This window comes from Microtus ochrogaster, unplaced genomic scaffold (genome assembly GCF_000317375.1).
Source record: "Microtus ochrogaster isolate Prairie Vole_2 unplaced genomic scaffold, MicOch1.0 UNK148, whole genome shotgun sequence".
Taxonomy (NCBI): domain Eukaryota; kingdom Metazoa; phylum Chordata; class Mammalia; order Rodentia; family Cricetidae; genus Microtus; species Microtus ochrogaster.
The window spans coordinates 359,427-375,064 of record NW_004949246.1 but is presented as its reverse complement, the minus strand read 5'-3'; the positions used below and the strand labels follow the sequence as shown (position 1 = coordinate 375,064).

The window sequence follows — 15,638 nt, the reverse complement described above, 5'->3', positions numbered from 1 at the left end:
CCAGAGCCGCAGCTTTCTCTCTGTCTCTCTCTGCGATTCCCTCCCTCCCTCTGCGTGTGTGGTGGGGGTTGGGGACATTTCCTTTTCCAGTCTGGAGTCTGCGTCTCACAACACTGGGCAAGTGCTCTACCACTGAGCTACACCCCCAGTTCTGTTCTGTGTTCACCTTTGCTACGGGAAGGTAAAGCCTCTCTTGAGCCAGGCTTGATGGGTAGTACAGGTTTAATCACAACTATTTGGGAGGCTAAGGTGGAGGGATGCCAAGTTCAAAACCTTTCTAGACTACCAGGTGAGTTCAAGGCTAGCCTAGGCAACTTGGCACAATTGTGCCTCAAAATAAATAAAGAAAGAAAGAAAAGATAGGGCTAGGTATGTAGCTTTTAGTATAACTTATATTTGATACTTGCCAGAGCTTTCACATCGTAATAGGCAAGATATATATATTGTTTATCATTGCCAGCGGTACTATGCATTGGTACGATTTATCTAAGTATAAATTTGGCAATGTGCTTCAAGAACTTTTGCAGTGCTTTGGGGGAGATAGCTACGCCAGCAGAGTGCTTTCCTGGCAAGCACGAGGCTCTGAGTTTGGCCCTCAAACCTATTTAAAAATGCCAGGCATGGGGCCGTCACACGTGCTTGTAATCTCTGTTTGGCGGGGTGGAGACAGGTAAATATCCAGGGAAGGAAGATTTCCTTTCTGGTGAAGGAAGCTCATTACTAGCTTGTTGGTGAGCTCCAGCCCTGTGACAGGGCCTACCTCAAAGAGAATGGGTGGATTCCAGACAATGACACTGAAATAGTCCCCAGGCTTCCACATACATGTGCACATAAGTACCTGCACACAGACACACACACACAGACACACACACACACACACACACACACATACTGAAACTAAGAAAAAAAATTAATGCTTTTAATTCCCTAATTTAATTTAATTTAGTTTTGTTTTGAGACAGGGGTTCTCTGAAGCTTTGGAGCATGTCCTGGAACTAGCTCTTGTAGGCCAGGCTGGCCTCGAAATCACAGAGATTCATCTGCCTCTGCCTCCCAAGTGGTGGGATTAAAGGTATGTGTCACCACCTCCTGGATCCTAATTTAATTTTTGAGAAATACATAAAAAATTAATCAGAGATACTGCCAAGAGATTTAAAGACAAGATGCAGACTTTTAAAGAAAAAGGACAGAAATAAATGAACATCTACTTCAAATTTAAATACTTTCCCTCTTGATCCTACCACGTTAAATATTAGGCTTTGTATCACAGAGCTTGCTGTTTCCTACCAGCCCTTGCAGAGCTGAGAGTTGCCAGTCTTTCAGCCACACGCACTCAGGTGGTCTGGCAGAAAACAGAGGAAGACAGGTGACACTTAGACAGCTTGAGCTGCCTTTCAGGGCTAGGATGAGGTCTTCCTCACCCTGTCCATAACCCTGGAGAGGGTTTCTAGTTCACTGAATTACTGACAGAGATTAACTCTGTAATAACTGCTACTGTAACTAAAAATTAAAAACCACGAGGAAGGCAACATTGTTGTAGCTTGACGCACAATACATAATGGACATTTCAATCTATTTATATAAACCTCAGTGATGAGCCCTGTGCTCAAATTCCTTTCCAGGGAGGGATACATAGCAATTTCTACCCCTCCTCTTAAGGTTACAGTGGCAAACTTAAGTATGATTCCACCCGAGTTCATTCCAAGGAACCAATGGTTTTATTGGGCTTCCTTATAGGTCATAGATAGGGGGTTAGCTACAGGAGTGTGGTCGCACTCGAAAGTCCTTACTCAACAGGAATGATGCCTGGCTCACAGTCACATAGATGGAAATCCATAATCTTCCCTGGCCCATATACTCTAGTCCTCCTGCTGAGCCCACAAGCCTCCATGCAATTAGAGTTGCAGGTGCGGATGGTAGGGAACAGCTGGGTGCTTTGGGGAGGGTCCTGTGACCCTCCCTGCCCCTCTGTGAGGGGACGTAAACAGTCAACAAGTCCAGCTGGCATGATCTTAGCAACCTGCACATCTGAAACTCCTGAAGAAGGGGCTATTGGGTTCAGAGGACAGTCACAAACAGTAGCCCTTACTTCTTTCAAGTTCCTAAGTGTGTCCCCTGAGCACACATGGCCCTAGGTTTCCGATTGTCTTTTCCAGAGCTGTGGCCCACAGCCAGCAGCAAGAGCAGCAGATACCGCACCCCGCTGGAAGTGAGCACCATCAGTTCCATCATATTAGCATGTGATAGAGAGGTTGGGAAACCAGCTCTCTCTAACGTGCTGCTGAGAAAGGAATCCTGATGGAGGGACGGTGATGAAAGAGTTCAGAGGGAAAGCTCCACACTCCCAGATTGTCCATGGGCAAATGAGAGCAAGAACAAAACCACTGTGAGTGCCAAAGTTACATCTTGAGTTTTAGTTACTATACCTAAGAGCCATGAAACCAAAAAATGCCTCTAATCTGCCAGCCCCTTGCCCAAAGCTGATGTTTATGGGAGATGACAAGACACATGTTGTCACTCCTAAACAAGCTTGTTTGACCCAGCTGCACCAGATGTGCTTGATCATGTGGGCCCGAGGTTCACAGGCAGGAAACGCACCAGGATGTATGCTTGCCCCTGATAGGACCTGATGGAAAATACTCAGTCCACTGCAAAACTTGACTCAGGGCCATTTTTTTCTTCTTCTGGGAAACCAGAGATGGACCTGGCCAGAGTCAAGCTACCTGGCCAGTATTTAATTAAAGCTTGCTTCAAATTTGACTTTAAACTATGGTAGTGGTTTTAGGGATTAACACCGCCCACCCAACCCAACAAATGCAACCAACAACAAATCCAAAATCGAAATGGAAATCACATTTTATCTTCTTGTGTCCTGTGTGCTGCATTCTGGAAACACCCTCGAATTACAATACCACAATGACACTGTGCTTTATAAAATGTCTTTTACTTAAGAACAAGGTATCACTGGGTCTTTCAACATAGTTATACATCTCACACATAAACACACCTAACAGTTACAACACAAAAACACGACTGACATAAAATGATCACTGGCGAGTGCATGGCAATGTTTTACCAGAAATAAATATCACTATTTAAGTCACAGGTACCCTCTGCTGATTTTATATTCCAGTAAGCCAAAAGTGTGTTGGGTAGATTTAGGAGGGTTTGTTAGGCCTCTATGAGGTTAAAAAAGTGAGGCCTAAGAAAAGTGGTGGTGGTGCACGCCTTTAATCCCAGCACTCAGGAGGCAGAGGCAGGTGAATCTCTGAGTTCGAGACCAGCCTGGTCTAGATAGTGAGTTCCAGGATAACCAGGGCTACACAGAGAAACCCTGTCTCAAACAACAACAACAACAAAAAAGAAAGACAAAAAAAGTGAGACTTGAGGAATCATATCCTAGCCTAAGGCAGATCCAGCACACACCTTGACCATACAAAGTTATTTAACACAGTGAGTCTTATATACATATAAATACATTCTTCCCTGTGCTGCTATCTGAATTTCACATAATTTAAAATAAGGAGGCAGACATAGAGACAAAAATTCTATATAAACAGTTAAATCTCAGCTTTAAAATACAAAACATAATGTATGCTTCATACAGTTTTCTGTAGGAAAGTCCCTCTTGTATGGGATTTGACAGCATTCACATTGTGCAGAAGCCTCCTAGGGAGTAGCCAGACATGAAGAAGAACATCTCTGACATGCCTCTGGGAGATCAGTGAGGGACATGATCTCAATAATACATGTTCTTATCCCACCAGCCTGTGGAGGTAGAGAAGGGTAAATCAGAAATAGCCTGTGGGAGGTGGTGTACAAGCTGATACAAGCATCATCAGTCATGGGGGTACACTTCATTGACCAGGGGCTTGCCCTGCACAGCTGGTCTGGTTTCCAGCTCAGCAAAACAAAAATGTAATTCATTTTCCTCAATACTCACTTCCAGGGTAGAGCCTGATGAAGAGTTTTCGCATCTCGTCATACACCCAAATCAAAATGGCATGCGGCACAGCCACAAACCAGTATTGAGCCCTGCAAACAAAAGGAGGAAAGTGAGCCCTGGCTTGTCTAGGAGATAATCCAGATCCTGGCCAATAGCAGATGCAGGGGCGGGGGCTTTCTCTTAATTTTCCTTGCCTCACTGGAAATAGCAAATATGTTACATCACACAAGACAGGTCTTACTTAACCCAAGATGAGACTGCTAAAAGCAGCATTGGCCTTTGAGGATCCCTGAGAGTGGTGATGGTCCAGTTAGGCCTGGAGAATGCTTTTTTTTCCCTTTGGGAAATAGGAAGGTTAAGGGATGGGTTCCCATAGCTTGGGGGTCGATTTAATCTCTTTGGGAAGATTGGAGAAAGAGCCCATGGGAACCCTTGCGTTTATTCAGATTGTGATAGCTCAAAGCAGAAGCTGGCATCCTATGTAATCCCACTGAAGGGCAACTGACCTGAGCATGGTGAAACTCAGGGCTGTGACACTCCCAAGACCGTAGGACAGTATCAGTGCCACAATGATCTGCGAGGCGATCCCCACCCAGATGACTTTATTTCTGGAAAACACACGGAAGCAAACAGATGTGGAATTTCCATGTGTCTATGGTCATGTACCCAGAAGACTGTGCCACAGTTAGGTTAGACATGGAGGTACCTGAAGAGCCCCTGCTGGAAGATAGAATTCCTCCGGGTTTTCCTGATGATCAGATCTGCAATTTGTTGCATCATGATGGCAACAAAGAAAGCCGTGTAACCTGTGTATTCTAGGTATTTTCTCTGATACCTTGTCTGTCAAGAGGTAGAGACGGATGAGAACATGAAAACTCTCCCAGAGGAAAACTGAAATCTGACCCTCTTTCCCCACTTCACCCAGATTCAGCGTAGACTGTCTCCTTGTGTTCAGAGAGACATTCTCTTTAAATAGACGGTAAGGGAAAGATATTAGCTTATGCTACCCCATTGTGGGAGTTGGCTTGGTTATGCTTCCACACCGACTGCCGAACTAATGCAAAGTGAGTTTGAGAGACGAGGTGTCTTCCCCAAAGACCCCATTGTCCCCAGAGGTCTTCCAGACTTATTAACTGAGTAGCATCCAAGGCTGTCTCATCAAGACCATTCAGGGGAGTGGGGGTTCAATGATAGGATGGGTGGGCAGTGAGAAGAGAGGAGGGCCAGGTGGTGGAAGGACTCTTGACTCACCCATTCCTGCCCGTAGCTATCTTCCAAGTCATTTATATCATCTGTTTCCCATGCTACCCTCAGGTTGATGAGAGAGGTGGGCCAAAAGCCCTGCTGAGCATAGACAGTGAAATAGACGAGGAAAGCGCCCAGGGCTTGCATGAGACCTGAAAAAGTCAAAGATCCAGATGTGAGTGCTGTGTTGGGCCCAGAGGGCTGCCTTATTCTAGTGCTCTTCTGAGCTGTCCTCCTCCCCTGCCTAGGACTGGAATGTGTTATTCGGGAGGGCTCTTGTGTAATGAGCCATGGGTAGGGGGATGGCCAACGATGATACACCCTCCTCATACCAATGTGCAGGTAAGAGTAGATAGCAAGCTGCTGGTTCACCAATCTGTCTTTCTTCTTGTGGCGAGGTTTCCTATTCATGATGTCACTTTCAGCTTTTTCATAGGCCAAGGCAATGGAGGGAATCTAGAGAAGGAAAGACCCCCATGAAACGGAACTCTGGAAAGAGAGTGATAGTGAGCAAGGGGGGACCAGAGGTGGGAGTAAGTGGGTGATAGAGATGGGGAATGGGGGTGCATTCAGAGTGCAGATAACAAGGGTGCATTGCCTACATGGGATTTACAAGCCTCCATCTTTAAAAATCAGTCTGTGTTTTGGGGCTGAGGGTGTGGTCAGTGGCACCATGATGCTAACTAGAAGCACAAGCGAGGCCTTGGGTTAAAAAAAAAAAAGTCTATCTGCTTTTTAAAACCACCTGGCAATTCTAGATAGAGCCAGTTATACCATAAAACGTCGTCCTTCCCCTTTGGCATGTGTCCAGACCACAAAGCAATGTGGCAGAATAGTGGTACTCTCACAGGTCCCATCACTAAGAAATCCCTTAAAAGACAGACTATCCCCACATCCAGATGTTCCGATGCAGAGGTATGGGCTTGGCTAGAGAATTATATTTCAAACCTGGCCCATGCTTGGAGAATCACTGCAGGCTGAGAAAATGAGCAAATGTAGAAGGGCTTGGGATGTTGAAATATGGGTGCATTCTCTTTTAGGAAGGTTATTTCAGTTCTCCCTTCAAAGACAAAAATCTTTTATTTTCCTCATAAAGCAGGGATCAGATCTAGGTACTATATGGACGTAGGGAGTGAGGCCATGGCCAGGGCCGCCTTGGACTGTGACTTTGACTTGCCCTCTGTTGCTTTTCTCTTCCTCCTTGGCCTGGGTAAGCCAGAGTCATATGGGGGCTTTCGTGAAGCTTTTTTAAAAATGGATACAGGCTGTAAGAGGGGAGTCTTAGATGAATGACTGTTGGAAATAACAACAAAACTCTAAAAATTCTGGATAAAGAGAGTCAATATATCCCTGCAAGAGCCCCAACCAAACAACACCAAAAACCAAATCCACTATTTCATTGTGTATTTAGTGAGGCCCTTCCGGTTCACTGTCCTCTAACTTAGCATGGGGTGACTGTGGGCTGTCACCTCAAGGTACTTCCTCTTCCCCAGAATATTAGTGTGTGATTGCTTCTCCAAACCATAGGAGTTGAATCTGATGAAGGCATATTCTTTGAGAGAGCCAAAACCATGTCTTTAAAAGAATAAAAAATCAGTACTGGAGATCAAGCCCACTGAGCTCTATCCTTAGTCTTGATTCTTATCTTAAAAGTCTTATTCTGGAATAAAATAATTTTCATTTCCAAACACTTGACAGATATCTCTAGTCTATTGCTGGAAAGCATGGCCTGTGGATCCACAGAATAAGGGTCACATGGAAGCTCACTAAAGATGGAGAAATGGCCCCATGGCACAGACGTATGAGAAGCATTGATTTTGTTCATTATGTGGCTCTTGGAGGCAACAGGTATGATCTTTATATCCCCGGGGTTATTACCAGGTCTTTTAGTACCACTTACAATGTCTGTGCCCAGGTCGATGAATAGGATTGTAATGGTGCCAATGGGCAGGGGAAGCCCAGCAACGATGTAGATCAAAAAGGGGCAGAGCTCAGCGATGTTCTTGGTCAGGGTATAGGCGATGGTTTTCTTCAGGTTGTCAAAGATCAGGCGACCTGGGGAAGATGTGTCTCTTTATAGGACTTGCTGCTAGTCCCCCAGGCAACCTGGCTATCAGGATGGCACCCTGAAACCTTACTCACCTTCCTCCACCCCTGTGACTATAGACGCAAAGTTGTCATCTAGCAAGACCATGTCCGCTGCATTTTTAGCGGCGTCAGAACCTGCTATGCCCATAGCAATCCCGATGTCTGCCTTCTTGAGGGCTGGAGAGTCATTCACACCGTCACCTGTCACAGCTACAACCGCATCCTGTGGGGACCCGGTGAGAAAACGAGAGTGAGGCAAGTGAGGAGACCACGGGTCCACCAGGAAGCACACCCTACACCTTTTGTCTTGAGGCTGGAGAACTACTGGAGCCAAAATGAAGGTCTCTTTGGGAAGGAAAGATAAAGATGGACAATCTTAGAAACTCTGACACAGACTATGCAAATGAAGAAATAAAACAAAATCTCCAGCACGCATGCCCAAACAAAGAGGTGTTTCACAGGGTCAGCCTTACATATTGAGGGGTTCTGAATTGGGTGGCACAGATCCAACCACCCAAATTTAGAAAATATTTGAAGAACAAAACAAAACCGGCTGTGGTAGCATATGCTTGCTTATGCTTACACTACATGAAAAGTCGAGGCAGGAAGATTTTGAGTTTGAAGCCAGCCTGGGATACACAGGGAAACCTTGACTCAATAAACAAAAGGAGAAAGAGAGACAGACAGACAGACAGACAGACAGACAGAGACAAAAAGGGAAAATATTGGAAAAAGAAAACTGCCTGCATAGTGAACATGCACAGATTTTCTTGACATTATTTCCTCCAAGCAATATGGACTATCTGGTGTTTATGCAGCACTGACATTATACTAGATACTATGAATCATCTGAAGATGATTTAAAATACATGGAATGTGAGTACACTCTATACAAATATTAGTTAATTTTATAAATACAACTTGAGCAATGGTATGTTTTGTACTTGTAGGAGTTCCAGAAGCAACTCCCCCGTAGTTATGAAGGAAGGACCATTTCTTACATTTCACTTCCTTTGTTATATATATTTACATTTAGAAAATCTCTCTATATCTGTATTCTACCACAGTGGCAAGTGCTTGAGTGGCTTCTTGATCAGAGCCAATGTTCTTGTGATATAGTAAAGAAAGAGAGACTGCATGGCTATGGAATGATCTCAGAGGCGAAAAGAACACCAGTCCTCCCGATATCGGCACCACACTTCCCAGTGGGGTAGCCAAGCCTTTCCAGTAATCTGGGAGCTGCTGCTGACACACCTGCCTCTGACAGCCCTCCACGATGATCAGCTTCTGCTGGGGCGATGTCCGGGCGAATACGATTTCTTGGTAGTTGGTTAAAAGTTCATCCAGTTGTTCTGGGGTCATGTCCTTCAGTTCCATGCCTGTCACCACAGCGGCTTTTGCTTCTCTAGGAAGGCCAGAAGAGACAGAATGAAGCCAAGGCCCAGCTCTTGTGTTGAAACCCAGTTCTGTACATGGTTTCTGTTTTTCTAAAACAGGAGACCATTTCCTATTATTCTATAATAATGGGAATAAATGTCAACTAGTCTTTTCCTTCTAGAAATGGGTGAGAAATGGTGATTCCCTGGGGCAATGCTTTACTACACAAGGAAGAGCAGAAAATTGCCTCTTTGGGATGAGTGCAGAGCTCAGAAATGAAAAGCTTGCTGAAGTAACCACCAAGCCCTGGGTCTGGTTGCCAGCAACACAGAACAAATACACACAAACCCTGTTCTTATGTTCTGGTGTCTAGACTCCCCTTATGCCTATACGCATAGATAAGGTGCGCTTTTGTTGTTTCGGGTTTATAGAAGCCCACTGTGTAAAGTGTGCTAAGTTGGGAGAATAGTTTACTGAAGTCTTGGAGCACAACCGTTACCCACTGACTATAAAAATGAGGTTCTTGGGCCGTGGTTCATAACCTTCCTAATGCTGAAACCCTTTAATACAGTTCCTCATGTTGTGGTGACCGTCTCCCCTCAACTGTTACTTCATAACTCTAATTTTGCTACTGCTATGGATGATAACGTAAATAGCTGTGTTTTCTGGTGGCCTTAGGTGACCCCTGTGAAAGGGTCATTCAAGCCCCAGTTTGAGAATTGTTGCTCCGGGGACTCTTGATTATACAGATAAAATGTTCTACTCCTCTGATGAACTCTTCATCAGAGTCCTAGCTAGTCCCTGAGCAGACCCCAGGATCCCTTATCGGCTTGCCAATAAGGCCAAATGCAGCCTTGAAGGTCAAATGTGGCAGACAAGGTCAAGTACAGTTTGAGCTGTTGACCTTCCTAGCGTCTTTGGTTCTCCTCTTGCACCCACCGGCCTCTTTGGGTTCTGAGGTGCTAATGCTTCCACTACCTTCAGGTCTCTACGCTTGTCTCCCTTTCCAGGAATGGGCCTTTCTCACTTGGACATCCCTTAACTAATACTTCATGTTTTAGCCTTCGAATCTCAGCTTACGTAAGGTAGAAACAAAACATTGCATGCCTTATTTTTTTATGTCTTGTAAGTTTGCAGTTTTTCACGTTTGTTTTTCTTGTTGATACCAAATACTAGAATTCTAGCTCTTTGGTAGCACAAATTGAACTCAACATTAAAGGACAAGAAGTTGAAAGAGGATGTGGGGCAAATCTGGGAGGAGTTAGGGGACAGGGAAGCAACTATGCCTCAAAATACATTGTATGCACATTCTCAAAGAACTAATGAAAATGTATTTTCAACAAGTATATCAAGGCAAGATAAGAAGGAAGAGTATTTCTTTGCTTCCTACAGCTGCTCGAATGTATGGATATGGAGCCAGAGCTGACGAAGCGGATAAATAAAAATATTGACAAAAAGTGTCGCTTGTGCTGGTGATGTCACGTGGCTTTGTGACAGAGCACTAGTCAAGGTCTGACAAAGTAAACAAACCAATAAACAAATAATCCATTTCCCTCCTGGTCAGTGTTGTGACTGCCATAAAAATGTCGGCCGCTTACTGACTGTTCTAAAGAAATAAACAGGCCCCATCCCAGTTTTGGCAGAGGGCTGTTTATTTATACAAAGGAGTGATGGCAAGGCTTGGTTTTGGGCAATTGTTGCTGTGCCCAGAGGCTGTCACTGTTGTACCCTACCTAGTAATTATTATCACCTGGCAGCTGTGTGTTCCTACCAGGCCTAAGTGCCTAGGTAATTGTTCTTTCCTTTCTCCCTGATGCATGAAAGATGGTCCAACAGGTGACATTTTATTTGACCCACCGCTCTGAAGTCTTTGACTCATTATGCTATTCCAGGTCTAGGCAGCTCCTTCTCTGTGAGTCTCCTCATTAAACCACTCTCCATGCCCCCCCCCACGCTTGACCCCCTCTCCTTGCCTAGATGGAAAGTTTCTCACTGGTGGGGCAGTGTTCTAGTGTCTGGCATATAGCCTGAAGGCAACAACTAAGTGTTGAAAGAATTAATCGATAAGTGAATAAATGAATGGATGAGCAGAAGACAGACATGATTGACAGAATAAAGCTTCCATTCTGACAAGTAGAAAAGCACAGTATGTTTGCATGGCTACATGTTATGAAGTCAACTGAACATGCAAATAAATACCTAAGGTGTAAGAAACCAGGATTCTCAGTATCCTTAATCCTACAGCTGGATCAATAGCAAGTGATTTCATCTGCTCTTTGTTTTTCTCTTCTAAGCTGAGGCATAAAGTTTGCAGATCTCTGTACTGTGCTGTACAATATTTTTAGTCAATGATGCAGGACCCATAAGATCATCTTGCCTAGTGAATCTATCCTAATTTCTTTGGACACACTCTTGGATATTCAGCAACAATAAAATTAACATTTTATACAGGGCATAGCTTATTGTTAAGCTATACACAACTTTACTTCATTGAATTTTGAAATACCAGACAAGGATAGCAATGCAGTGCTTGTCATGAACCAGATACTCAATAAAATTTTCAATGAACGAATGAATGTAAATTATAAATCAAGACAACATAGCTCTACCCTGAGAGGGCATTAGTCAAAAGGGTAATTTGATCCCACTAGCAAAACTCTTTAGAGTCAGCAGGGCCCAGTGGGTAAGAACTTGACTTTCTGCTCCATTGGTTCTGTGGTTACCTTTTGTTGACTTGCTCCACAGCAATACCGCGGCGTTTTGCGATGTCTTCCACTGTCTCATTGTTGGCTGATATGATTCCTACACTCTTGGCAATGGCTTTGGCCGTGATAGGATGATCACCTGTAACCATAATAACCTAGGACACAGAACCCAGAAACTCGTGGGTAATGGCTTTGCTGGCTAAGTAGGGGTTATAGGTCATATTTACTAAGATACTGCCTGCTCTCAAAGGACCTAGAGAGTGCTGTGGTTTTGCTCATGAGAAATTCTGGATCTCAGACGCCACTGTTTCTAAAGAAGGTACTGGTTCTGTCTGGACTCCCTTTTGCCCAGGCTTCTTTCATATTGCCCCTGATGCCAGAAGAAGCCTTCCCGTTTGTTATGATTTCCTTTGTAAAAGGGTCTATAGGCGTCTCCTAGAGACAGTCTTGTGCTACTTTAACAGTCTTTCTTAATGCTAACACAGTAATAAAATTCATATTTAACTTCCATATCATGAAGATAAATGAATTATTAATAAAATTCATATGTAACTTCTATATCATGAAGGCAAATGGATTATGGAAAATAAAGTATTAAAACCCTTTATTATCTATCATAGTCCAGGACAATATAAGGTCTAATTCACCGCACTGGCAAGTTCTTCTCTCTGTAGGTACTGTGTTGGTTCATCCCCACAGACACTGTCTTGCTTTTTGAGGACAGTTACCGAGATCTTAGCAGAGTGAAGGAAGAGGTCCAAGTTGAGAATTATGATGTTCACTTGAAGAGAACTAAAGACTCCCATGGTAATTTTTTCTTAGAAAGGGATATGATATATAGATAGAGAGGAAAAGAACACTCACCTTGATCCCTGCACTCCGACACTTGGTGACTGCATCTGGGACAGTGGACCGAGGGGGATCGATCATGGACAGAAGCCCCACAAAGCAGAGGTTGGAAGTGGGAAAGTTTACGGTGTCTGCATCAAATGGGTAGGTTTGGGGAAACTCATCTGCTGGCAGGTAGAGGTGGCAGAAACCTGGAAGGGGCAATCATGTTGGAGTTAGTGAAACCAGGATTAAGTATGAGAGAGGATGAAGAGTTGGGGGGGGTTGTTGTGTGGTTTGGTGGTGGAGGACATGTTTAGCATGTGTGAGCGGCTGTGTCTGAGCCAAAAGCAGGAAGGAGATGACATGATGATACACACTCAGTCCTTTACTATTTTACCAACATATAGTGTGTACCAACAGTTGTTTAATCCCTTCAATTCCATAATGCATGTTTTTAAAAAAAGACCTACTTCATCCAATTTCATCCAAAAGTAATGTCCTGTGTGCCTGTCAGGTGTTCTATGCTGTGCTCTAGAGATGTAACATCCAAGATAAGTCCAGTAAGACACGTTTTATTTCTGAAGATGTCTCCGGTTAGTGGTGAGACTAACAACTGAAGACATTAAACATGGCATGAACCGTAGCATAGAGCTACATGTCAGAAACAGAGCATGGATGTTTTCTAAAGAAGGAAGGCTGGAGTGAGGAAACCATTTCAGGAAAATAAACAAGCACTTGGAAAGAAACAACCCTGGGTCTTTGGGGGAGTGGTAGAAAATTCAGCCTTAATTAAGCTAAGACTAGGAGTAACCGGGTAGAACCATCCTTTTCTCTGGGGCAGAGGTCAAAGGCATTGCTGTGTTTGATAGAACTCCCAGATCATGTGACTTGCATCAGTTTTTACAGTAAATAATCATCACCAGGGCTCACTGCTTCCTACTCTCACTAACCAGGCCTAGAGGTCAAACAGGAGGTTCCTAGAGTGACTTTGGTCAGTTGGGGGCCAATTTTTCTTTGAAAAGATTGCTTGGTGCTGTGGGTTATGTAGGGTGTGTTTAAATCATTAGCATCTCATTTACACATTTTATCTACTGTACAAACTCAAATACCCTGTGGAAACACACATTCTACAGATTCCGAGGCAAGTGGCAAGCACTTTTATGGTGTTTAACGAACCTTATCATCAACCCTGGGCCGTGAATTCCTGGTTCTGCACTTCTGAATAGGTGCCATTCAGTCAACCTATGCTTCTGATAGTGGAACACACTGCCCATCACACCACTTCAGTGGTGGAATTGCTAAAGTTCCTTCCACGTCCAATATTCCCCGTCTCAGTTCCTTCGTTACCTTTCCCCTACTCATAAACTGAGATAAGAAAACATTCCTGAAGTCACCATTCCTTTCTAAGGAGTTGCTGAGTCTTATCTGCTGGCTCACAAAGCGCCATCACCTGACCCTTCTTTGTGCTCCCACCACCTAGCTTGTATCAAATACCTACCTCTCCCTTGTTCTGTGAAATGAAAGCAGCCACCTCTTAAGGAGCCCAGTGTCTCTCCTCTTGCTCCTTCCAGCAAGGAACCAACCCTGGCTGTGACTGACCTGCTCACCGTTGTGACAAAGCTTTCAGTACTCCCCCTAACCATAAGACAAAACTCCAGGTCCTCGCTACGTGTTTAAGAACTCTTCGTGATGGCCCCAATCTCTCTCCCTAATTCTGTTTCCTGCACCTCATCCCTCTCATCCATCCTGCAGCACTGCATGGACCACTGGCTTCACCGTGTGCATAAAGAGATCCCTTTCTTCCTCCTCTTAGCCTTTGCAGCTGTCTCCTGTGGATTCTTTCCCTTCCTTCCACCCAAATACTGCCACTCAAGGCCCAATTTAAAACGTGACTTCTCTGAAGTCCCTGACTATGTCTGGAATGAACCCCATTCTTCCCAGTGAAATCTTACAGCAATCTTTTACATGTTTCTCTCTTGTTTATGTGTTTTTCTTTTTTCCTCACTGCTGGGGATTGAACCCACGACCTCACACATGTTAGGCAAATGCAGCACCACTGAACTACACTCCAGCCCCTCATATTCTTTATATGATCCCTGTGTTGCCATGGCTACTCTGCTGGTTAATGGGAGTTCTTCATGCCTCTCAGGAGATGAACACAGATGTTCTACCATGCTCACCCAACACACGCTCGCCCAGGCCTCCTAGCTCCATGTAGGCTGTGTAGAAGGCGTCGGCAGAGCTCTTGTCCAGTGGCTGCTCCTGGCCATTGATCATGATGGTGCTGCACTTCTCTAAGATCCTCTCCGGGGCTCCCTTCATCACCATGAGAAAGCGCTTGTCATTAGGGTCCTCTGTCTCATGTATGGAGAGCTGGGAGGGCATGGATTGGGCCAGTTAGATATGGCATCTTTGCTGTGGTTCCTCCAGTTAACAATAGGACAGGCAGGCAAAATATTTTCTTTCTTTCAATTTGCCCTCCGAGGGTAAAAGCAGAGGAAGAATCATGGCACCCCCAGCATGACCATCCTTTGGCATTTGTAACTAATTAAAAAGCTAACACCTAGATTTGGGTGACTCAGAGGGGCATGCTGAGCTGGAACCCACACTTGGGTGCAGCTTGCATTTCACACAGACACTAGCTCTTTAAGGCCCTTTGAGGAGGCTGGCTGCACCCCTCAGCCGAACAACCTATGGACAGAGGTATTGTGAGAGTTCTTGTCTCACCTCTCCCTGCTAGTGGTGAGCAGCCATCTTTTGTATGTGCACACACATATGTATATGTCTGGGTGCATATGTGTGTTCAGGTGTACATACCTATGTGTGTATGACAGTCATGTGTGAATGTGTGTGTGTGTGTGTGTGTGTGTGTGTGTGTGTGTATAAAAGGTAGAGAACAAACTAGGGTCTTGTTCCTTGGTGCCATCCACCTTGTTTTTTGAGGGTCTCTCATTGACTTGGAGTTTGCTCATTGGCCAGACTGGTTGGCCAGTAAATTCCAGAGATTTGTTTGACTCTGCCTCCCCTATCCAGCTTTTGCACATGAGTTCTGTAGATCAAAGTCAGGTCCTTTGCCAGGCAAGTGCTTTGCTCACTAAGACATCTCCCCAGCCTTGAGCAGCCACTTGCAGATGCTGAGCTGCCAGGGCCAGGAGGAATTCCTGTGCCTCTCTGTCTCAGGATGGATCTAGCTTTACTCTCTGGACATAAGGGAAAATGGTGGAAATTCGAAGAGGAAGAAGGCACGATTACAAGTAGCCTTTAGAAGCCAGTGATGCCTCAGAGTTCACAAGTTTAGCACAAATATTCTTGATCCAGCAAGCCTACTTCTAGAAACATCCTGTTAAGATAATCAGCCTAATAAAATATGTATACATCATAGTATATAATAATCAAATGGTTAAATCTACACATTATGTGGGCACCACCCAGAGTCAGACAGACAG

The 15,638-nt window shown here is 44.5% G+C and overlaps 1 protein-coding gene across 1 annotated transcript in view; it reads right to left on the bottom strand.

Moving 5' to 3' along the window:
- Positions 1–3,706: 3,706 nt before the first annotated feature.
- The window catches only part of Atp12a (ATPase H+/K+ transporting non-gastric alpha2 subunit), a 24,193-nt gene continuing 12,261 nt past the window's right edge, over positions 3,707–15,638 (bottom strand). Inside the window, exons 12-23 of the mRNA XM_005371991.3 lie at positions 14,373–14,565; positions 12,226–12,401; positions 11,380–11,516; positions 8,534–8,684; positions 7,334–7,502; positions 7,092–7,246; positions 5,524–5,647; positions 5,198–5,343; positions 4,653–4,786; positions 4,453–4,554; positions 3,944–4,035; positions 3,707–3,768 (exon numbers count right to left, since the gene is read on the bottom strand). Of these exons, the coding sequence (XP_005372048.3) occupies positions 3,740–3,768; positions 3,944–4,035; positions 4,453–4,554; positions 4,653–4,786; positions 5,198–5,343; positions 5,524–5,647; positions 7,092–7,246; positions 7,334–7,502; positions 8,534–8,684; positions 11,380–11,516; positions 12,226–12,401; positions 14,373–14,565 (1,608 nt within the window). The 3' untranslated portion in view covers positions 3,707–3,739. The remainder of the gene's footprint in view (positions 3,769–3,943; positions 4,036–4,452; positions 4,555–4,652; positions 4,787–5,197; positions 5,344–5,523; positions 5,648–7,091; positions 7,247–7,333; positions 7,503–8,533; positions 8,685–11,379; positions 11,517–12,225; positions 12,402–14,372; positions 14,566–15,638) is intronic.